The sequence below is a fragment of the Lasiosphaeria miniovina genome (assembly GCF_030549165.1).
Source record: "Lasiosphaeria miniovina strain SMH2392-1A chromosome Unknown B0T26scaffold_3, whole genome shotgun sequence".
NCBI classification, from domain to species: domain Eukaryota; kingdom Fungi; phylum Ascomycota; class Sordariomycetes; order Sordariales; family Lasiosphaeriaceae; genus Lasiosphaeria; species Lasiosphaeria miniovina.
In genome coordinates, this window is record NW_026848222.1 from 3,523,637 (window position 1) to 3,544,535 (window position 20,899).

Here is a 20,899-nt window from a genome sequence, read left to right on the forward strand (position 1 = left end):
GGAATCCATGGATCCACCTATGCCCCGGCTCGGCTGCACCGGGCCGGTCGGCCTGGTATATGCGGGGCTAGCCACACATAGTCTATAAACCCTTCAATGGCGCAGCATAGATAGGATGGGCATCTGAGTTCAAGACAATCAGGCATTCAACAGGCGGATATTGTTTCCTAACTAGCACTGCCTGTCACATGGAATCTCTCTCTCTCCACTCCCAAGCCAAGCCAGGTCAGGTCCCATGACCGTGACGCGATCTCGTTCTCAGTCTCCTCACAGTGCATCTTCCAACCCAGGTCCGAAAACACCCACGCCCCGCAGCCTCCCGTCCTCACGAGGAACACCCACGCACCCCGGCGACGCATTTGTCTACTTCCAACAGCTGTGTGCACGAGGTTAGTCTTCCGCCTCCAATCCTGATTCCTGCCGGAGCAATTCACTTACAGGATCTTGCAGGGGCTGACCATGTTCTCGCGGTCAGCGTACGCCACCATGGCGCCGGGCTAGAACAAAATCAGCGCCAGTCAGCATTCCACAACACCACATACGGGCACGATAGCCACACTGACGAGGGGGAGGACATACAAACTGCGGCCCCGCCTTGCCCGGGACCCAGACGCTGTCGACCTGGGCAATGGCATGGTACAGCCAGCGGCCGTTCTCATAGCCACCGACCACAGGCTGGCGACCAGCCGGCGGCGTACCCGCAGCCTCGCCCTCGCTCGCCGCCGCGTCGACAAACTCCATCAGCTCCGGCACGAACGGCAGCAGATCGTACTCGCCAAAATGCGGAATCTCGTCGCCGCCCCACGGCACGCGGCACAGCGTGGCCTCGAGCAGCGGCGACACCTTGCACGGGTGCACGCCGCCCTTGCCAAAGCCCACCGCCGACGCCATGTACACCGGCTGGCCGGCGGGTTCGGTGCACGGCGCCGCGTGCGCGGCGAACGCGGTGGGCGCGGGGACCGCGGCGTGGTCGGCGGCGTGCAGCCTGGCCCGCGCGCAGCCGTGGCGCGGCCCGTCGGCGAGGTACAGGTGGTGCAGCACGGCGTCGAGCTCAGCCGTGCTCAGGCCGAGGTGGGTCTGGTGCGCGGGCTCGCAGCCGTCGTGGCGCAGGAACGGCGACGCGTCGATCTCGTCCCATGTCTGGCTGTTGGCGCGCTGCACTAGAAGCCGGCCGTTGCCGTCGGGGCTGCAGCGTACCGTCGCGCTGGAGCAGGACGGGTTGAGCGGCACGGCCACGAACTGGTTGTCGGTGGCGTCGAGCTCGCTGAGCGACAGGGTGGGCGAGTCGCAGTAGCTGTTGTCGTCGCCGACGAAGCGCAGCGGCGATTTGTTGTCGGGCGAGTCGTCGTGCGACTGCGCCAGCAGGCTGGCCTTTTCAATGTCGCGCAGGTCGTCGAGGCGGATGCGCCGGCGCGCGAACGCGCGGCTGACGAATTCTGTTTGCGCCTGTCAGTGTGTGGTTCTGTGTTGGTTGGTTAGGCGGGGGACACTTGCCGGCGACGTGGCTGATGACGGGCAGTCCGGCGATAAAGCAGGTTACGGCGCGGCTGGGGCGGCACACGACGGCGTCGACCACGGCCTTGGTCCCAGCTACGACGCTGGCGCACGCCCGCGCCACGCACGCGAACAGCGAGGAAAACATTTGCGCGGCGGTTCAGTTAATTACGGTGCACGAATGGCTGGTACGTTACGGTAGCGCTGCAAGTTATTACTTTTGTTCTTGTTTTTGTTTTTGTTTTCTTTTTTGTTTTTATTGTGTTAGGTTTGATGTTGCTGGCCTCGGCGGATGATCGAGGCTGAAAGTGCGGAAATGGAATCAAGGTTGGAAACAAGCACCCAACGGGCGCGCAGTAGCGTGGATATATGAATGGCTCGATCAATGGGAAACCCGCGGGGTGTTCGATCCGAGGCCAATGGCCGTGGCCCAGGTGCAGCGTCAGCAACGTCCCAAAAATAACGAGGCCTGGAACACGGCCGCCCCGAAATCCGGCCGTCTCGGGCTGTTTTCCAGTGGTCCGTGACCGCCGTTGCAGGGGCCGCAGCGCCAAAATCCGGCCTGTTGGGGGTCTGCAGCGTTCCGGTTCGGCGGGCACCGCCCTGTCTCTCCACCCACGCCGCGCCCACCCACATCGGGCCTGTCTTCCAGACGTCGGGCTCGGTTCCACACGCCCCGTAGTAACACATAGCTTAATTCCTTGGCCGACGCGCTCGTAATCTGACTCCATTTTTCTTAGCGGCTGAACGGCTGTGTAGAAGCTATTAACATGCGCCTTGGCATCAAATCACCGAAAATTGGCATGCATGGCCTGTCTCGCCAGGCAATCTTGATTAATGTATCTCACTAGTTACGTAGATTTATCAGGCTATATTGCCAATTAATTATTCCACCTTGACCGCGACCTCGGCGCTCTTCAGCCCCTTTGGCGGCGCCGTCACGGTGAGAGACCCCGACGCGCCGGCCTTGGCGCGGTCCAGGACGAGTGCGCGGACATTAAATGCCTTGCGCTTGGCCGACGGGAACGGCACAAAATCTGTCGGGTCGCCGTTGTCCGTCGTGCGCACCGTCGCATTCGCCCACGGTTCCCCGCCCTTCCACGTCTCGACGCGCACCCCGCCCTTCCACGTCTCGACGCGCACCCCGCCCGCCGCGTGCCGCACCTCGCCCTACCGGAACCGGTAGGTCAGCGGCTGCTTGGTCTTCACGCCCTGCGACACGCCGTTGACGAACAGCTCCGCCGTGGATCGGCAGCCGGTCCTCGCCGCCGATGACGGCGAACTCGTCCGTCAGGAACGGACCTTGCACGGCCCAGTCGTGCGGCATGTCGACGGCCTCCCATGCGCCGTCGGCGAACTTAGGCTCGGCGAACAACACGCTCGGCGAACAACACGCTCAGCGAACAACACGCTCAGCGGCTGCCCTGCCAAGCGTACTAGCCGCTTCGCCAGGCCGCTGATGAAGGCGTCGCCCGTTAGTAAGATCCATGCCTTGAGCTTGGCGTAGCTGATGTTGTCCGGGTTTGTCTCGAAGCGCTTGAAGCGCACCCCGCGTCGAGACTGATGCGCTCGCGCGTGGTGGCAGCCTGGGACGAAACGTCGTCCCGCGCTGCGTGCGTTGTGAGAGCTGACGCCGGTATGCTGCTCGAGAGTAGCAGAAGCCCCAGCGCGGCGAGGTGGCCGCCGCTGGTCTGCAGGGAGGATATTACCATCTGTCTGGGCAGCTCCTGTCAAACTGGGTAAGACTGGTGATGATCAGCTCTCACCTGGATGCGCTTCCGCTGCCCGTTATTTATGGGCATTTTGTCTCGCTGGATCTATCCCGACCTCTCTCTCGTGGTCCACTGACTTCACTCCTGCCCCTCGTATCCAAGGCACTAGTAGCTACCCAAATGTTGCGCGTGGACGGGGCTGGCTGTGTGGCAGTCGTAGCGAGCGGCCGTCATCGCAGACGACGCGGGGTTGTCATGAGCCCGCTGAGCCCGCTAAGCCCTTTTAATGGCGTCTTGAGGGGATACGTTGGGCCGCTGTCGTCAAAGGATCGTGATAGTCTGTGTCCGGGTGGGCTGTTGAGCTCGATGAGCTGAGAAGGATTCCGTCTTGTCTAGGTGCGGCTCTAGTCTGTGGGGCGCGTCTGAGGTAGTCGGCAGGCCTCGCGGCCGTTTACCCGCGGACCCGGTGTCCTCCTACCGCTTTCGAGTAGCCGGACATGCCGTGTCGTGGAAACATGGGGTTCGGGCTAGGGCTAACGTTGCGTGTGGTCCATGCCTGGGCTGTTGGCAGCCGCTTCCCCTTTTCCTGGGGTTGTGTTTATGCTAATGGCGAGCACATACACAAGTGTGTCTATGTGCAGATCTAAGTTAGAAAGGGCGGGTTTGTTCGTGTTTATTTGTAATTACTGTCAGCTACTTTCACTGACAAAGAGGGCTTCTGGCTGAAACTCAGCGTCATACCTTTTGTACGGTAGGTACTAGGTAGTAATTTTGAGTAATAACATGGTCTTCACTCTTCTGACTGGTGAGAGCGTACCCGTTGGGCAGTTAGCTTGTCGGTGGTCTTTGCGGTGATTTACTCATCAACATCGTACGCTAAAGACCTTGGAAGCGATGACGATCACTTGGCGGATGCATTCACGTTGGCGGTTCCGCCTGCTAGCGTGATGGCTAACCCAACAACCGGAAACTCCAGACTTTGCCCCGGACGGCCCCACGTCCCGAACAAGGATCCCACTCGCGCGGCAGGGCGGTTGCCTGTCACGTCGCCCTATGCCCCGCCATTATTATCCCACACTAGTGCACGTCGTGACTGAGACATTAGACTAGATGATGCCTTCAAAGCCAAAGACAAGCGGCCCTCTTCCGTCCCCCAGACGGCACTGCGCCGCCAGCCAGCCCTCATCCCGTATCGAAGCGCGGGGGCGATATTTATCAATAGGGTGTCTAATTGTGCGAAAAAGACTACGGACCACAAAAGTTAAGAGTGTTCATTATAAAACTTTCTTAACATTTGGCCCCAGAAAGAAAAGAGGGTCAAGAAAGGCGAATGTAAAATACACGCTCCGTAATGTCTAATACTAGCATCGACGCAGTGATCTTCGCATGTCTTGAATCAAGTACAAGTGTAATGCATTACCTTCAGCAACCGATGAAAAGAGTCTCGAAATATAGGACAAAAAAGTTTCCTGACATCCATCGCCACTACCCTGACCAGTGAATTGGCAAGAATGATGGGAATGTCAGGTTTTGCCTGATACTGGAACTGAGCCAGTGGTCTTTGCATGTCAAAGTACGAGTGCAACACACCACTGTGCTAATCAGGCCCGCTTTGATGGAGTTTTACGAAGCAGATGTTCCTTAAGAAGCCGGCTGCGAGATGTCACCGCTCTTGTGTGGAGTCTATTTGCCGTTCAAGCCGGGGTGTCAAACAGTCAGATTAACTCGTGGTCGAAACCTATACAGTTCAGATGTATCCTCCTCCAATTTTATTTAGGTCTGTATACAGAGTCAGAATTTACAGCCTTACAAAGCGGGTTGACACTGAGTGCATGGCATCTGACACAACCTTATAATTAACTACCTAAATTAGACCAAGTTGATGAGTATCACTAATAAATGAAGTTTAGAAGTATAGATGAGATGTACCGAACGTAGCTTGCATTGGCAACTAAATCTGCCATATCCATGGATAAGGAAAATCGAGCGAGAAATGGCGGGAGTTGTTCTCAACTTTGGTTTTTTCTTTTGGCTTTCTTACCCCGCTAACCACTGGAATAGCCCGGCTCATACGGAATAGCCCAAATGGCAATGAAAAAGAGCTATCATCACCGGCGAGTCGAGGTCAATATCCGAATTTGCAGAATCGAACGAACGGGCGCGAAAGCCAATCGAGCCTTGCCGGAAACCTGCGAGCAATACCCGACAACACCGTTGGGCGGACCACTTTACGTTTGCCGCCGCCACAGGCTGGGTTGGCAGGCACTGGGAAACGGGAGCTAGCCGGCTAGCAACAAGTGGCAGCCCGCACAAATCACCGCACGGGAAACACGTGTGGCCGCATAGGGGGCTGAGCTCGGCAATGCAGTGCGGCCGTCTCGGCCGGGGTTGTTTGCTCTTTTGTTTTTGTCTGTCCTCGTCAAGTGGTTCTCAGCGAAAGGGCAGCAGCCTCACTGCAGCAGCTGCTGCCGCGTTCTCGACCAATGGAGGTGAAGAAAGTCGGTGCTGATTGCGCTCACGCTTGTGCTCGTGGCTCGCGTCCAGGCACCCAGCCCAGCTCCCCTATCTCTAGGGCATAACTGCTTGTCCTCACCCTCTCCAAGTCCCGTTCCAGCGGACTTTCTCCCCCTGCCACCGCAGCAATCTACGCCTCTTTGGTGTGCAGCGCCGCCCCGAGGACCATTTCGCTCTCTGGCCGTGTACACGTCCTTTCTGTCACTCCTGTTCCGGGTATACCTACCTAGTTTACCCACTAGCCGAGTCCGTCATGGCTGGCGGGGGTGTCGTTAATGGGGCGAACACAGCGATGGGGGCCACTGCGGACGACTTTGGCGTGTTTCTGGACCAGTTTAGGATCCGCAACGACGAAAATGTTGCTCGGATGGTGGTATGTGTGTGGCTTCTTACGGCATCAAACTAGCTGGCGCTGACCATCAAACTGCTTTCCCCAACAGAATTTTGGTGATCAGCTGCGTACGCTGTCGCAGCAGTACCGCGACACCTGCCTCGACCTCGAGCGCGAGCGTGTTGCCGGCCGCCACGCCCAGGAGCGGGCCGAGCGGTCGGAGCAGAGTCTCGAGGCGCTGCGCGAGTCGGTGGTGAGTACCTAAATTCGGTGCAGGATGGGAGAGAAGCATAAAACAAGCTGCTGACTGGGGGATGTTGGCGATGGGCGGGCGCAGTCGCGTAGTGCCTTTGTGCTCGTGCTGATTGACGCGGATGCAGACGCGTATTTAGTACGTGTTTTTACTTCTATTGCAGGGTTCTTTTCCCGGCTCGCTGACCGCGCGTCTCTAGTTCGACGACAAGTATTACCGCTACGACGACCCGGCTGAGGGCGGCTCGCGCGCGGCGGTGGACCTCTGCGCGGCAGTGCGACAGTACCTCCAGGCGACCGACGCGCGCCTGGCCGGGCTTCCCGTGGTGGCCAAGGCGTTTGCCTCGGGCGAGGGCCTCGCCGACCTGTTCGTCAAGGCCGGCGTTGCCAGAGAGTCCGAAGCCCAGTCCGTTGTATCGCGCTTCACGAGTGGCTTCTCCCAGGGGGACGACATGTTCGACTTTGTGCTGGTCGGGAAGGGCAAGGACAGGGCTGACCACAAGCTGATGGGTGAGGCGGCATTCTTTCCTCCATTGCCGGGATCAAACTGACTTCCATCGGTGTGCGGCTGTTTCCTAGCTTCGTTCCGGCAACTCGTCGAGAACCCGTCGTGCCAGCATGTGCTCCTCGGCGGCTGCCACAATAACGGCTACGTGCGCATGCTCGAGAGGTACGCCCACGTGCCCGACGTCACGGCAAAGGCCACACTGGTCAAATTGTTCCAGACCGGCAGAGAGTTCTCTGCGCTGCCGTTTCCGTCGATAACCATGGAGTCCGTCTTCCGCAGTGGCCCGCTACCTTCTCCTTCTATTGTCGCTCGTAATAGTCCCGTCTTTGTCAGTGCCGTCGCTTCTGGTCCCACCACCGCAGGCAACACAGCGGCCCCTGGCGCGGCCAACCCCAGTACCAAATCGCCGCCGACGACAAACGGCAAGGGTGCCACGAGTCCCACAACGTCCCCTGCAACATATTCAACCTGGCCGGGTCGTGTGGCGGCAGCGGCAGCGGGCACTGCACGTATAGCCACGAGCCGCTGACGGCGTCCGAGAAGCTCGTGCTCCGCCACAAGCTGCGTGCTGAGAAGTGCCACGACCGCAGCTCCTGCCGCGATGCCCAGTGCGCATACGGCCACCACTGCGCCTGCGCCAAGGCAGTGTGCCGCTTCCCGCCCGCCATGCACAATGTGAATGTTTCAACGTGGAGAGAGGTCGTTATCCCGCCGCCGGCGGCTCTGAACTAGCCGAGTGCGATGGCCGCCAGCTCGTCGTCCAACTAGACGGGTGTTGTTTTGTCTTTGGGGTCCAAGTAACGGAAGGGAGTGGAGTTCTCAGATGGCACGTCGGATTTATGGTTGAAAGACAAGGAGGGGCGGATAAGGGGACGTCGCTGTAGGCGGCTGGGTTCTTGATCGGTACTTCACTCATATTAAGGTAGTCTGGGCGAGATGGTTGTTCTTAGGCACCTAGGCAGGGTCGCAAATTGGTTCGAATCGACTCAATTACAACGGGGTGCCTACGTACCTAACGAGCCCTCCGTATTTACATCGATATTAAGCATGTCGAGTCCCTGCACCCTCGCTAGGCTAACGGAAAGACGATGCTTGACCCTGCCAACACGCAGAGGGGACCGCCGCAACTCCTCATCCACGAGAGAGATCACCTGGTCATTATAATGTTTTCCAAGCTTGTAGTTGTCGTGGTCTAGAATGTGAACTGCGTGCAACAGCTACGTGTTCGTACCCATGTCGTCTGGTTTCGCACTGAAGAGTGGCTTGACTAATGTAGTTCATTGGGAGTTCTGGATTTAGATCCTCGACGCTTCCTCGTATGCAGAGACCACGGTTTGCGAGCGAAAGCGAGGCCCCAGGGTTGTCGAAAGGCCTCAGGGCTGCGGCTTCGGCGCCGTTCAGGAAATCTGAAAAATAGCACGGCGAGGGTGCTGGCAGTCCGTAAAATGTTCTCCACGATACTTCGGGATCGGCGTTCCTCCAGGCTAGGATGGTCTGGTCGTCCGACTCGCGCAGAATCCCCTCCTGCAGGCGGATAAAGGCCTTGGTGCCGCCCTCCCCGTATAGCATGGACATGTTGACGTTGAAGATGCCCATCAGACAGTAGGCAATGTCCTCGGGCCGGGTAGTCTGCCGCCTCGACGCCCAGCTCATGTGATCTTTGGGCCTGAAACCTCCCCAACCCTCAACCACATCCCAAAAGTGTAGCCTGCAGTTCAAGCAGAAGCGACAATCTGTCTCGAACGAGGAGCGCCGAGGTTCGTCCAGATCTGTCCGCTCTCCCACTTCCAGATCTCCCCGGCGCTATCCAGCCCAAACAAGCCATCATCCGTGACGGCAAAATCTACTCCGGGCCCGCCAACCTTCTCCCAAGCCTCCCCCACGCCCGTGTATCGCCAGATCTCGGACCCGCTAGGGTCCAGCGCAAAGACCCCTAATCCCCCAGCAAAAATGCGCGAGGCCGGCCCGCCCAACTTTGTCCAGTTCTGCCCCGTGCCCGTCCACTTGTTCACGGCGTCCTTCTCGGGCGTAATGCCGTAGAGCTGGCCCTGGCCGTCGACAGCAAATTCGGCGCCGGGGCCGCCCACCTTCTCCCAGCGGTCGTTTGAGATCCAGTGGTAGATGTCGCCGCCGTCGGGGCTGATGCCAAACAGGGCGTTGTACCCACCACCCAGCAGGTCGCGGGCGGGCCCGCCAATCCTTTTCCAGTCGGTGCCATCGTTGTTCCACTTGTAGACGGCCCCGTAGTCGGGCGTGATGCCGTAGACTGAGATGGCCGTCACGACGAACTTGGCGCCCGGCCCGCCCAGCTTAATCCAGTTGCTGCCTTTTGCCCAGGTGGACACGTCGTTGCTGGCCGGGTTGATCCCTAGCAGGGTGAAGCCGCCGCCATAAAGGGTGGTGGTCGCGTTGCCGATCGGCGCCCACTGCCGGCCGTCCCAGCGGTGGACGCGGAGGCCGTCGGAGGAGATGGCGGCGACGGTTCGGGGGCCCGAGGACATCTTGGGCTCTGAGGCTGGATCGTGATGTTGTTAGTGGGTCGGCGACAAAGGCGGGGTAAATGATATATACCTTGCGAATGCGGCGCCGTATCGGCCTGGTTTGCGGCATCGAAGATCTCCTTCTTGAGCCGGCGGACTGCGTGTGCTTTCCCTTCGCCATATATGAGTGGCATGAAAACACCAAAAATGCCCAGAAGACAGTAAGCCCAGTCCTCTTCATGAGTAGTCTGCCTGTTCTCGGCCCATTTAAACCGCTCCTCGACGCTGAACTCGGAAAGTGCGGCCCCTCGAAGAGCCGAAACTGCAATTCCAGTGATTTGATAGATGTCCTGTTCCAAGGTCCCTTTATCGCCAAGGCGCAGACCATCCTGCGTGAAGAACTCAACTGATGGTGGAGCAACGAGTTCTTGGAGCGTCCAACCACGATTGAACCACCTATGAGAACGAAAGGCTGGCTCTTGGACGATATCAAGTCGCTGGCTTCCTACCAGGCCGGCTGAGGAGATGCCAGAGAGGTACACGTAGCATCGGGTTGCATTTTGATACCAGCGGAACATGGAGTTGATCGCCCTAGATAGCTCATTGTTGTCTGACTTGTTGATACAACAGCTGTCCACCCAGAAGTACCTCAGACCGTCGCGCCTCGCCTGGTCTGCGCAGAACTTGATCTTTTTCCAACCGAGCTGATGCCCGCTCGTGCCATCAACTAGGTCTTGGAAGGTGACCTCTTCGGTGTCTGCGCCCCAGGTGTGGGACAGTATGGCGTACTCGGGTACACCATGGATGTAGTCCTTGGTTAGGTAAAACTCGCCGTCTTTAAACTCGAGGAGTCGCATACTGTTCTGCGGGGGTTGCCATCGGGCGACGCGGGGCAAATGTGCTTCGTAACTAATGTGGGGGATTGAGGGAGGTTGCCCCACTTCAGGCGACCGTGATCATTTGGGCTCCGATGGGAAGCAAGATTGTCACGTGGTCTGCTACTGCGGAGGGAAGAATTGCCTAATAGTAAAATGTCCTTGTTGCTGCGACGCAGTCTGCTTCAGCAAAGGAGCATAGCGAAGCCTTTTTTATTGTCCTCCAACTCCACAAGTCACATGAGAATATATAATCCAACGGCAAGTGTAAATAAGCCTGAAATTCAACTCAATGCACTGGTTATTAACCCAAAGAAAGGGAGCAGAGTTGAGCTGATTTTGGGCAATTATATGGTAGATAGATGACTTAGGAAAGCAAAACTCAGTAGTGTGTTGCAGGTTTGCAGCGGGCGTTGTGCATGGTAAATGAATTGGGGGGCCGACTTATTTGGCTAGCGCCGAAATAACGGCTCGCAAGAGCGAAGTCATAGTCGCAACTATACTCCTTACAAACGATCACGAGTTAAGCTACGTATCCTAAATCTCTATTATAATAGAGAGGAATAAACGCGCGGTGCGCGTTCTACAGGTGTATATCTCTATTGGTAATAAAGAGGCTACTATATTAGCGATACGGGCTGCGGGGTCGTGACTGGGCCGCTTCAGCTAGCTCTAGGAGGTAGCCGAATACGGCTAAAGACATGCAAGGCAGTCACTAATTAGACGTATTACTACTAGTAGAAGGAGAATAAATATATTATAAGTAGAATAGCTCCTCTTCAAGGACACGTGAGTTGTGAAATGTGGTTTATTTATTATGTATGACGAACCCCTGGTTCATACTGGGTAGACTGTAAGAGCTAGGCGCTCCGGGCCTGTGCGGGATCCTGTAGGTGTGTAACTAATAGGGGGTTGCTCGGTGCAGTAGGGAAGCTTAGCACCGAGCAGGGACAGTGCCCGGCGGTCTTGTGGTGCCCAGCGGTCTTGTAGTTCCCGGCGCCTATTAAGGGCTTGGTACTGGGAATGGTTATAAGAATCGGCAGCCATGATCAGCGCGTGTTGGTCTAGAAATTCGAGTACGGAAACTCCCCCTGTTTTGGATGGGAAAGGAGGAAAAAGATATACGAAGATGTACACAGGTCCAGTTACGGTGCCTGAAATATGAGTTGTTGTCTTGAACAATAAAACTAAAACTATCCTACTTAGGAGAGAGCCGTTATGCCGGGATTTTGCTGCAATTATAAGATTCTCGGCCGTGGATCCTATCATAGAGCGTGGATACAGATCGGGGAGTCCCGACAGGTGGGGCATGTCGATTGGGGGGCCACGTCTTCTTATCGGCGAACGCGCACATGCACATGCACATACACGCGCACTGCCACACGTCCTTCAGGTTGGTGCGACGGGGACAGGTCCTTGGGGCGGGGCTAGGATTCCCCGAACGCCAGGTAGAGCAGAGCAGAGCCTTACTCGAACCACAGCGGAGTTGTGGTTGCTCCTCCCTTTGGAGACGGTCCGGTTCGCGATCGCACCAGTTATTTACAGCGGCTTCAATAGCAAGCAGTCCGAGCGTTTTGCTTTTGCAGCCAGAACAAGACAATGGATCCAGTCTCGACTCTGGCTTTCTCCTGCAACATCCTCGACATGGTTGAGCGCGGACTCGACTGTTGCAAGACCTTCAAGGAGCTTTACAAGGCCTCGGATGGCTTGAGCAAGCAGCGCAGCACCATAATCGACGCCGTTGACAGCATGCAGAGCGTTACCGACGACCTCCGCAACACCCGCCTCAACGTGCCCATGTCTCAGTCCGAGAAGGGCAGAGTCGACCAGTCCCTGCTCCAGTCACGTCCCGATGCGAGGATCTGGCCAACGATGTCGCCGCCGCCGTCGAGAAGTGTCGCGTCAAGAAGAGAGGCTCTCTTGTTTCGACTGTGAAGGCAGTTGTCCGCGCTATGCTGTCGCAAGCTAACATCAACAAGATGGAGCTCGATCTGCAGCAGCGAAGCCAGACGTTGCATGTGCTGCTCATGACGTGCACCCGGTGAGCCTGAAGAATTCCAGCCTCAGCATCAGCATCGGCATCAGCATCAGCCACGCACGGGGTTCACATTGCTAACTACCTGATTAGCCAAGTCGCGACGTATCCTTTGTTCTCGGCCAGGTCAAGGGTGCAGAAGTCCAGCACGAGGTGCGCCATGGGGAGGCAGTGCCGTGCAAAGAGGTGGCGGGGTCAAAACGAATCGAGGAAATAGTGCCAAGCGTCGGTAGGGACGGAGATGACGACAATAACGAACTCGACCTCGAAAACGACGGTCCAGGAGAGGAAGAACTGCCCGTGTGTGTCATTTGCTTGACTTTTCCGATGAAGACGATCTCTCGTCGGATTTTACCGAGAGAGAGGAATCCGGAGACCTGGATGACTGGTACCACGACAACGGGTTCAGTGGCCCAGGGTCCAGCTGCGGTGAGATTAGTGTGGTGGATTTACAAGACGGTTCGGATGCGAATGCTGCCTCTTCATGGCCCAGCCGAGGGGCCGTTTCAGGTGGAGGAAGTGACGCCCAGTCTGGCTCCCTATCCCGGAGCGCCTCTTCTACGTCAGAGGGAAGCATTTTGTCCATTGATCATGGGGAGCAAGAAAGCCGAGAAGCCGGCCAAACCACCGAATTCGCCTTGACAGACCCGCACCCCATCCTAGGCTACCGTTTAACACTGACATGGCGGCATTTACGGGACCTTGTCAGGAGACAGGGATCCGACTCCGAATATCGACTCACAGCCTCAGAACTCTACACATCTATACGCGCAGCTTCTGCCAAATCGTATTGGAACCCTAGAACTATCGCTTTGCCACCTTCAGGACGACGAAAGGAGAGGGAGGCGGCTGTCGCGTCGGGACTTGTTAAAAGGCAGGAAGGAATGCTTTCGGGGGACGGTGGGTACCTCTGCACAGGTAAGGATACTACTGTTGGATTGACACCTCCGACACGGCAACTTGTTACCAAGATCGTATCATAGTGGACCACCTTGAACCACCACCTCTCTATCATGCTACACGAACAAGATACCAACCCCGAGCAATTTCGTCAGAACCCCTCCGACTTTCGCGTCTCATTAGAGGATATCATCAATCGCTTGAGACCTCGCGACCAGGAAAACCTGCTGGACCTCTTACATAAGACGCGACTATCACGACGTCCTCCTCCAGGGTTCAGAGACATGGTACTTGACCTTTCCCATACGTATAAAAACTGCTCTGCTGCTAGCAGCGAGGTTGCTGTTGCTTGTAGTGGGAACGGTGATGGAGCTGGTTCCTGTTGGGTTTGTTGCTGTGCTTCTTGGAGTCGCGTAGGGGAAGTAATAGCTGGGTAGTATGGGGGTGATTTTGGGTGAAGAAGAATAAAAGATCTGGCCATCCATTATACATGATGGAAAAAAATGAATTTAAACAAACTTCTAGGTACATCTAGCCCTGAACCAGCGTTACAGAACAAACAAACAAGCAACTCTAAAAAAGTATCAAATATGGTACAGGATGAAAATAAAAGTCCCAAATCCAATCTCCCCATATATACAAAGCCAAAGAAAACCCGAGTCCGAATGTTCCGTCTAGATACACAACGAAGAGATGAACGAAGCGGGTAGAGACAGCCAGAGTAAACCCCCCCCCAAAGAGCCCCTTTACCTGTGGCCAAAGATGAAGACATTGCCAGCCGCATTCAGGTTCCGGTTGCCGTCGAGCATGAACTCGGCCTTGAACGGGCTATAGCGGGCGACGTAGGGCTGGGCGTCGAGCCAGGGCATGGCGACCTGGAGGAAGTCGGCCATGACATCCGGGTTCTCCTTTGGCTCGGGCGCGAACTCGGTGATCCACAAATCCATATCCCGATGGAAGATGTCGTTCACAGTACCATGCGCGCGGCCGACATAGTCAATAAACAGCCGCGCCTGGTCCGCGCCACTGCCCAAACTGGCATCGCCGTACCAGTGCAGCGCCTGGGCGTCGCAGCGGAACTGCTCGGGCCTGTTCCCGCCGATGCTCGCGAACTGGCGCAGCCAGGTCAGGCCCGAGGGCCCGCCGGTGAACTGCGAGCGGTCCGTGTCATAGGAGCTGACGCCGGGGCACACGAGGCGGGCGCCGCGGTCGCTGAAGCGGAACAAGTCATTGCCCCAGGCGTCGTAGGCCTGCTGGGGCGAGGCCGCCACGCCGCCGTGGCCGACGTCGAAGTCGGGCTCGTTGTACCCCAGCACCCACGGCGTGTTGCCCTGGCCCAGCTTGGCGAAGATGCCGTTCACGTCGCCGCCGTTGCCCGGCCCGTGGTACATGGGCACGCCCTGGTACTGCGGCGCGTCGAGCGCGGCTGCCCAGTTGTACGCCCACGACGGGTTGTTGCCGCCGTAGCGGGACAGCGCGGCCGCGGCCCAGTCGTAGTTGTACGCGATGCCCTTTTTGACGCCGCGGGGCGCGTCGCCGCGGCGGGCGAGGGTTGTGTTGAAGGCGGCGCTGTCGGGGGTGGGTGTGGGTGCGGCTGACGCCAGCGCGGCGAGGACGGCGGCGGCGGTGGCGAGTGCGGACTTCATCTTGTTGGCAGGGGTGAGGATGTTGAGGGTAGCTACGTATACAGATATTCAGATATTCAGGGGTGAGACAGGAGAGACAGAGACGGGATAGAATGAATGACAGGGACCAAAGGAGTGAAGTGTCGTATATACAAGCTGACTGGTAGGAAAGGGGTGAAGGAGTGAGGTTCTCAAGACGAGATGCTGCTGAGATGCTGATGATGATGATGATGAAAGAGAACAACCCATCCAAGTTGCGACATGTCGAACATCTTATACAAGTTCTGGCCCGCGACATCGTGGTGTTGACACCATGTCCAGATCCCGAGTCTGCCGCCCTGCAAAGGGCGAGGTCGCGGCCGGCTGCATGGCGTCGGGGGTACTACGCGGCTGTGGCTACGATCCAAGGAGGCCATGCGGCCAACGCGGAAGGTGGGAAAATAGGAGAATAAGATTCGAGAGATTCCTCCGGCCATCCAAAGGGCCCATTTGTTTACCTCGCCGGTGCCAACATCTGTCCGTGCGGGAGGTATCGCGTGCTGCGGTGGCATTGTCATGCCATATTATGAGCCGGGATCCTGGGAGGGATTAGGAGAAGGCCGCATTCGGGAAGCAAATACGCTTCTAGAAAATGTGTGGTCAGAGATCCGGCCTTCTGAGTATACGTAGTATGTTCCTGGCGCCTTATAGGATGGATGCGTGGGCAGACGGGGCCAGGCCGCAGCGCAGACCGGGTTCCTGGATCTGCGTCTGCCCAGTTCGGCGGATTCGGATTTCGGAGCTGCCAGTCAGACTGGGCCGTACGTATGGAAATGGCAGCTGTGTAACTGTAACTTGGGCGATGCAACGCCGATCCCTGCCATGAGATAGTATACTCTGTGCATACACATGTGGACGACTATGCTGATGCGTTTACATAGCCCGGGCTTCCTCAGTAAGCGAAGCGAAGTGAAATGAAGTGAGGTGAAGTGCATGCGACACGTTTCAGGTTCTGAGTGGGATTTTGCATTTCTTGCCTATGATTCCCGCGTGCGGCACGTCTTGGCACTTTCGGGGCGAGCTGCCTCACTGCACCGGGTACGCTTTTCGGGATCCTGGGGTGATTGATGCTGTCCTCGCTCACCTACCGAATGCGGCTTTGGAGTTGCTTGATCGGGAGACCTGGCAACTGCCTGCCCGCAATGCACATGCGGGCCTGGACCGCGGACCACGCCGCGACCAATGGCCAGCGCTCCTCTGTCCCAACCCAGAAAGCGTGGCAATCTACAGACGGGACGTGCCTTTTTGATGCTATTTTGTGAGCGCGACGTTACACGCACCCGATATCTAGTGTGTAACGATAGCCGGGGATTTGTGAGTTTTGACAGGCACAGATTCACGTTACGCGGGAGGTTGTCGATGCATCGTCGACATCGGGCGGGGGATGCGGCACACTCGCATGGCCCTTGTATTCACTACTGCCCAAGATAGGATCTTGTTTCCGCCGTGCATAATACTTAATTTCCGTAGCCCTTCCTCTCCAGACTGATCAGTATCGGCTTGGGGCCTCTTTATTCCCATGTTGTTGTTTGCGGTGTGCGCATCTTCCTTTATCCGGGCTACTAAACGTGTACGCGAAACTAAAAGCGAAAAGCAAAGTCAAGAGGGCGATATAACTCCCGATTTGCGGACCCCTTACAAGTTGGACTCAGCACCCGGGGCAAGCGCGGGTGGCCGAGGGGCAGTAGCAGGCGCTTCTGACCCGCTACACCTGCCAACGTAGAAAAATCCCTGCCGGCCGCTTTCTACGCCAGGGTTGTTCGTAGGTTGCTTATGCCCCAAGTAGAGGCTGAGCTTTTTTTTGCCTTTCTGTCCTTGCTAGTGTCGAGCCATTCAAGGATAGACCGTGGCTCAAAAGCCCCAGATCGCAGTCGAGCTTGGGGCTTCAGTTAGGGTGATGAGGACAAATGGAGCATTGAAATCCGACTTTTTTGAGATGCGGCTTTGCGCTAGCCAGGTACCCGACCGCTCAGGCAGAAAGGCCTACAGTTTTCCCTTCCTGCAGCCCGGGGCAGCCATCACCAGGCAGCAATGCACCATCCGCCCCTCACGAGTCTGCCTCGCCTGAAGCGGGGGTTTCACTTTCGGCCCTCTTCCATTAACGTCCTCAACAGTTGACTCACCCTCCTCACTTCAAGACGAAGCTTTCATCTCGAATTCAATTTTTTTTTTCTCATTTTCGTCACGCATTTAAGCCGGAAGGATCGACCGCGACCATGGCGCCCTCTCTAGTCAAAGCCGTTATTGTAAAGACAGAGACCCATATCAATCTCACGCGCGAGTCTGAGGATCATGCTCGGGGCATCTTAGAGCGGCCATCGACGCCCGAGCCACAATGGCCAGACAGAACTCAATGGTCACCCAACCCAAGCCTGCCTGACACCAATCAAGTCAACGTTCGCCTTCGAAGCATGACGCTCAATTACAACGACGACGATAACGCGAAAAACGTTACTATACAACTCAACATAAGACCCCAAACCGCTCTTGCCACGCCCCCCAAGACAACTGAAAAAGCAAGGGCAAGTGGCAGCGACGCTCGGCGCCGCCGAGTCGTCATCAACTTGACAGAGGATGGAGATCCATTCAGCGACCACGAGTATGATCAGACTCCACCAACACCCACCCGAGCACCGAAACGGCAGTCACAGGTCCCTAGCCCAGGCAGCCTCGGCAGCTCGAGTCGGCCGATTGTGATTTCCTCGTCGCCCAAACCCATCGCCCGACCCCAAACGCCTCCGCCCCGAGTCGCCGCAGTCGCGTCCTCGTCCCGAGCAGGGCCTCGTCCGCTCGGATCACCTCCAGAAACGCCTCTCAAGCGAGGCATCATAGCCGCTGCCCCCGAGACACCGTCTAGCAAGCGCGTGAAGAGTGAGCGTTCTCCCACTCTCGGCATCTTCGATGGCAATGGTGCATTTTTGTCGCAAGTGGCCACGCGGGCGGCGAGTCCGCGGTCGCCGACCCGTCCCGATCGGCACCTGCCGCCGCAAGCTGCTGCTGCCGCAGAAGTCAAGCAGGAGCAGCCGCCACCACCACCACCGCCACCGCCACCGCCAGCACCCGCACTCAATGTCATTGTTCCCAACCAGGAAAACAACCGTTTCTGGGACATCCCGAAGCCGAACCCCGAAGACTACGATAAGAAATATGGCTGGCTGGACGGGGAGCTGGCAGAGCAGGACGTGGCATACCCGCAGCTCCCCGCGCCGCCGCAGGAAGCTGCAGAGTTCACCATGGAAACCATCTGGGCGGCGCACCACGGACTCATGCCGCTACCGGAACACGGGCTCGTCTGCGGGGGCTGCGGCCAGCCCTCGACGCTGAAGCGCACGACGGATAACAACCCCAACGGCAACATCCAGCGGCCTTATTACAAATGCACGCCGTGCGACAGCTGGTTCACGTGGGCTGATGTCGTCGGCGTCGATGAGGGCAACGCCCCATGCTACTGCAATACGCCCAGCCGCGTCAACGTCACCGGCGTCAACGCTCGCTCCGGGCCCGGCAGGCGGTACCGGAGTTGCGCCACAGGGCGGTGTGGATATTGGTCGTGGGACAGTTGAGGCGTGTTGGAGACTCTGTTGTTTCTCTTTCGTGGACCGGAGCAGCTCCTGAAGTTTTGGTATTACTCACTGCCTCGTAATTAGTTAGGGAGGCCGGGTCGGATTTCATCATCCGTCAGTGTTATTTAGGGCAGCAAGCGCTCGTTCTAGTAGAGGCGAGAAGATCGATAGGAAACTGCCTTTTCGTTCAGCCAAACACTATTAGATAATTGCTAACCTGCCGTGCAGCTAGCCAAGTCTTGAGTGTGCGGGGCCGACGAGAGAATACAAATGTGGGGAAGCCGTCCCTGAATAATTAGGGCAAGGAACAAAGTCTCAAGAGATAAACTCCACCCACGATAAGAGAGCCATCCCTGCGGCACGCACACACATAATTGCTCTCGTGGGCCAGAAGCACCGATACTGACTCGTCCACTCACTCACCAAACTAAGCAACAGCGCAACACGGTTCTATAGTGTAGTGGTTATCACTTCGGATTCTGATCCCGGCGACTCCGGTTCGACTCCGGGTAGGACCTTGAGCAATTCATTTATTTTTGTTTTGATGGTTCGTGAAGCAGTGGGTTCTGAGGCGAGCCGGCCCGGCCGTCCCTGCACAAGAGACAGGGTTACCAAGGTGGCTCTAAATCCATTTCCTTCTACAACCCAAAAAGGACTTTGCAAATGCTGTGCCCCACAACTGTGTCAACGAGCAGGGTCTACTTCCTTGCGCCGCTGAAACCTCACTCTGATACCCAGCGGGGGCAAGTTGACAAAGCCGGCGCGGATGGGCACCAGGGCGTCGTTGGAAACCGGCTCAAAGTCGTAGTGCTTGACCACGTAGGCCAGCAGCATCATCATCAAGCGCGCCATGAAGAACCTGCCCGGGCTAACAGTCGCGCGAGCAAGAAAAGTCGATCAGCTCATGCCAGCAAAAGAAGGCGACGAAGAAGAGGAGAAAAGAAGCACCACTCACCAGGCATGCCGCCCAAACCCAAAGAACAGAAACGACTCGCTCACATCCACGATATCGCTATCCGCCTTGAGCCTGTACCTCCGGCCTCCCTCGTCATCATCATCAACCTCGAGAAAACGAAACGGATCAAAGACATGCGGCCGCGGCACGAAGCGCTCGTCGCGCGTCATGGCCTCGGCGGGACACGCCAGCCGCGCGCCGCGCGGCACATGTGTTGTACCGTCGGGCAGCAGCACGCCGCCCGGCGCCACGACCGCGCGCACGGGGATGCTAGCCGCCAGCGGGCTGTAGCGCATCGACTCGCGCGCGAACGCCGTTGCCAGCGGCATTTTCCGAGCTGTGAATGTGCCGCTGTCTGTCCAGGCTGTTGGCTGCGAGAATACTGTGTCGACTTCGTGGCGGAGCAGCGGCATGAAGGCGCGCGCCTCGGCGCCGCGCTGCGTAATTAGGTTGAGAAGTAGCGCTAGCGTGCCGGGCTGCTTCACGTTGGATGCTACGCCGTACTGGTTGGTGGGGGGGGGAGGATTTGTGGGCTTTAAGTTAGTGGTGCGGTTCGATCGGGAGAGGGTGAGAGCAAAGAGGATGGCGAGACACAACGCACCATGATCATAAAGTTGCTAGAGATGGACTCGACCGTGTGCCGCTTAGTGCCGGCCAGTGCCTCGACGGCCCCGGCCGTAGCCGAACCATCCCCCGAGAGCTGGCCCGCCTCGAGCTGTGCCCTGACCGCCGGCTCCCAAATCCTCTTGAACGCCCTCGTGTAGTAGCCCAACGGGATCCGGAACAGCCAGCCGAGGGGCCGCCTGAAGACGGCGGGCGAGAACTGGCCGATGACGAGCCCGCCAAGGCCGGACCAGTTGGCGAGCTTCTGCAGCACGCGGCCGAGCTCGTCGCTGCTGCCCAGCTCGGCGCCAAAGTACAGGCGCTGGCCGACACGCTTCATGATGGTGCCGAGGGTGTCGAACAGGGCGATCTCGGCCCACCGCTCCGTGTCGGTGCCCAGCCCGGCGTCGGTCCACCGCCGCAGCTCGCGGTACATGTCGGCCTGCATGCCGTCGACGCCCGCCGGCGACATGTGGCGCTTGACCAGCGCCGGCACGAACTCGGCTGCCGGGTCGGCGGACGGGAACATGTACCGGATGGCCATGCCCTCCCACAGCGCCGGCCGCTGCGCGAGCACGCTACTGGGCTGGCCCAGGAGCCACTTGACGTGCTGCGGCGGCACGACGATGTCCGGGCTGAGGGACGGGCTGGGGCTGATGAAGGGTTTCCCGAGTCTCGAGAACTACGCGCACGTGTGTGTCAGGACTCGGGAGGCGGAGAGACTGTTTAGTTCGGGGAGAAAAGCTGACCTCGGCATACGCGGCAGCTCGCGATCTGTGGTACGAGGGCCAGGCCGTAAGGTAGGCCACCGTCCGAGACATCAGCCTATTGTTGTCTTTGGCCCCGGGGACGCTGAGCGTGCGGGGGAGCACCCACAGCTGCAGGCATGACGACAGAACGGCCACGAATCCCGCTAGGAGAAGTAGGGACACGAGGGACGTGGCGAGGGCGGTCAAGTAATACGCCATGGCTGTCTCTTCAGGGGAAGACGGGTCTGTTACACGGGGCTGTTT

The 20,899-nt window shown here is 57.8% G+C and overlaps 9 protein-coding genes and 1 non-coding gene across 10 annotated transcripts; 5 read left to right on the top strand and 5 right to left on the bottom strand.

Moving 5' to 3' along the window:
- Window positions 1-363: 363 nt before the first annotated feature.
- On the bottom strand, window positions 364-1,642 carry B0T26DRAFT_750013 (uncharacterized protein; the record flags this gene model as incomplete). The annotated part of the gene is made up of 4 exons (XM_060445170.1): window positions 364-376; window positions 439-497; window positions 580-1,446; window positions 1,502-1,642. 4 exons carry the CDS (start codon window positions 1,640-1,642, stop codon window positions 364-366), a joined length of 1,080 nt encoding a protein of 359 aa, XP_060298564.1.
- Window positions 1,643-6,172: 4,530 nt separating this feature from the next.
- Window positions 6,173-6,854, top strand: B0T26DRAFT_642768 (uncharacterized protein; the record flags this gene model as incomplete). Its single annotated transcript, XM_060437474.1, has 3 exons — window positions 6,173-6,304; window positions 6,389-6,442; window positions 6,504-6,854. Coding segments are annotated over 3 exons (537 nt in total), but the record flags the coding sequence as incomplete, so codon positions are not given.
- Window positions 6,855-6,859: 5 nt separating this feature from the next.
- On the top strand, window positions 6,860-7,543 carry B0T26DRAFT_228365 (uncharacterized protein). The gene has a single exon (XM_060433878.1). The coding sequence runs from the start codon at window positions 6,963-6,965 to the stop codon at window positions 7,338-7,340; it is 378 nt and encodes a 125-aa protein (XP_060298566.1). The 5' UTR covers window positions 6,860-6,962; the 3' UTR covers window positions 7,341-7,543.
- Window positions 7,544-8,250: 707 nt separating this feature from the next.
- On the bottom strand, window positions 8,251-10,214 carry B0T26DRAFT_228370 (heterokaryon incompatibility protein-domain-containing protein). The gene is made up of 2 exons (XM_060433879.1): window positions 9,383-10,214; window positions 8,251-9,326 (listed from the first exon to the last, which is right to left on the bottom strand). Exons 1-2 carry the CDS (start codon window positions 10,146-10,148, stop codon window positions 8,527-8,529), a joined length of 1,566 nt encoding a protein of 521 aa, XP_060298567.1. The 5' UTR covers window positions 10,149-10,214; the 3' UTR covers window positions 8,251-8,526.
- On the bottom strand, window positions 8,267-8,464 carry B0T26DRAFT_628827 (uncharacterized protein; the record flags this gene model as incomplete). The annotated part of the gene is made up of 1 exon (XM_060436233.1): window positions 8,267-8,464. A coding segment is annotated over one exon (198 nt), but the record flags the coding sequence as incomplete, so codon positions are not given.
- A 1,551-nt stretch (window positions 10,215-11,765) lies between the features above and the next one.
- On the top strand, window positions 11,766-12,634 carry B0T26DRAFT_801370 (uncharacterized protein; the record flags this gene model as incomplete). Its single annotated transcript, XM_060447025.1, has 4 exons — window positions 11,766-12,060; window positions 12,132-12,207; window positions 12,300-12,501; window positions 12,611-12,634. 4 exons carry the CDS (start codon window positions 11,766-11,768, stop codon window positions 12,632-12,634), a joined length of 597 nt encoding a protein of 198 aa, XP_060298569.1.
- A 991-nt stretch (window positions 12,635-13,625) lies between these two features.
- On the bottom strand, window positions 13,626-14,238 carry B0T26DRAFT_703498 (uncharacterized protein). The gene has a single exon (XM_060441668.1). The coding sequence runs from the start codon at window positions 14,046-14,048 to the stop codon at window positions 13,848-13,850; it is 201 nt and encodes a 66-aa protein (XP_060298570.1). The 5' UTR covers window positions 14,049-14,238; the 3' UTR covers window positions 13,626-13,847.
- Window positions 14,239-18,031: 3,793 nt separating this feature from the next.
- B0T26DRAFT_642407 (uncharacterized protein) lies at window positions 18,032-18,328 on the top strand (the record flags this gene model as incomplete). The annotated part of the gene is made up of 1 exon (XM_060437438.1): window positions 18,032-18,328. The coding sequence occupies one exon, from the start codon at window positions 18,032-18,034 to the stop codon at window positions 18,326-18,328; it is 297 nt and encodes a 98-aa protein (XP_060298571.1).
- A 446-nt stretch (window positions 18,329-18,774) lies between these two features.
- B0T26DRAFT_t90 lies at window positions 18,775-18,846 on the top strand. The gene has a single exon. It is a non-coding gene; the product is annotated as a tRNA-Gln (tRNA).
- A 433-nt stretch (window positions 18,847-19,279) lies between these two features.
- B0T26DRAFT_644198 (cytochrome P450) lies at window positions 19,280-20,568 on the bottom strand (the record flags this gene model as incomplete). Its single annotated transcript, XM_060437608.1, has 2 exons — window positions 19,280-19,759; window positions 19,885-20,568. Coding segments are annotated over 2 exons (1,164 nt in total), but the record flags the coding sequence as incomplete, so codon positions are not given.
- Between the last annotated feature and the right edge of the window lie 331 nt (window positions 20,569-20,899).

What these genes read in the sequence shown, in the direction of transcription:
- B0T26DRAFT_228365 (XM_060433878.1), top strand. Translation starts at nt 6,963, where the DNA reads ATGCTCGAGAGGTACGCCCACGTGCCCGACGTCACGGCAAAGGCCACA.
- B0T26DRAFT_228370 (XM_060433879.1), bottom strand. Translation starts at nt 10,148, where the DNA reads ATGCGACTCCTCGAGTTTAAAGACGGCGAGTTTTACCTAACCAAGGAC. An exon ending in TACGGCGCCGCATTCGCAAG is followed by an intron (nt 9,327 to 9,382) that starts GTATATATCATT and finishes ATCACGATCCAG; the next exon opens with CCTCAGAGCCCAAGATGTCC.
- B0T26DRAFT_703498 (XM_060441668.1), bottom strand. Translation starts at nt 14,048, where the DNA reads ATGGATTTGTGGATCACCGAGTTCGCGCCCGAGCCAAAGGAGAACCCG.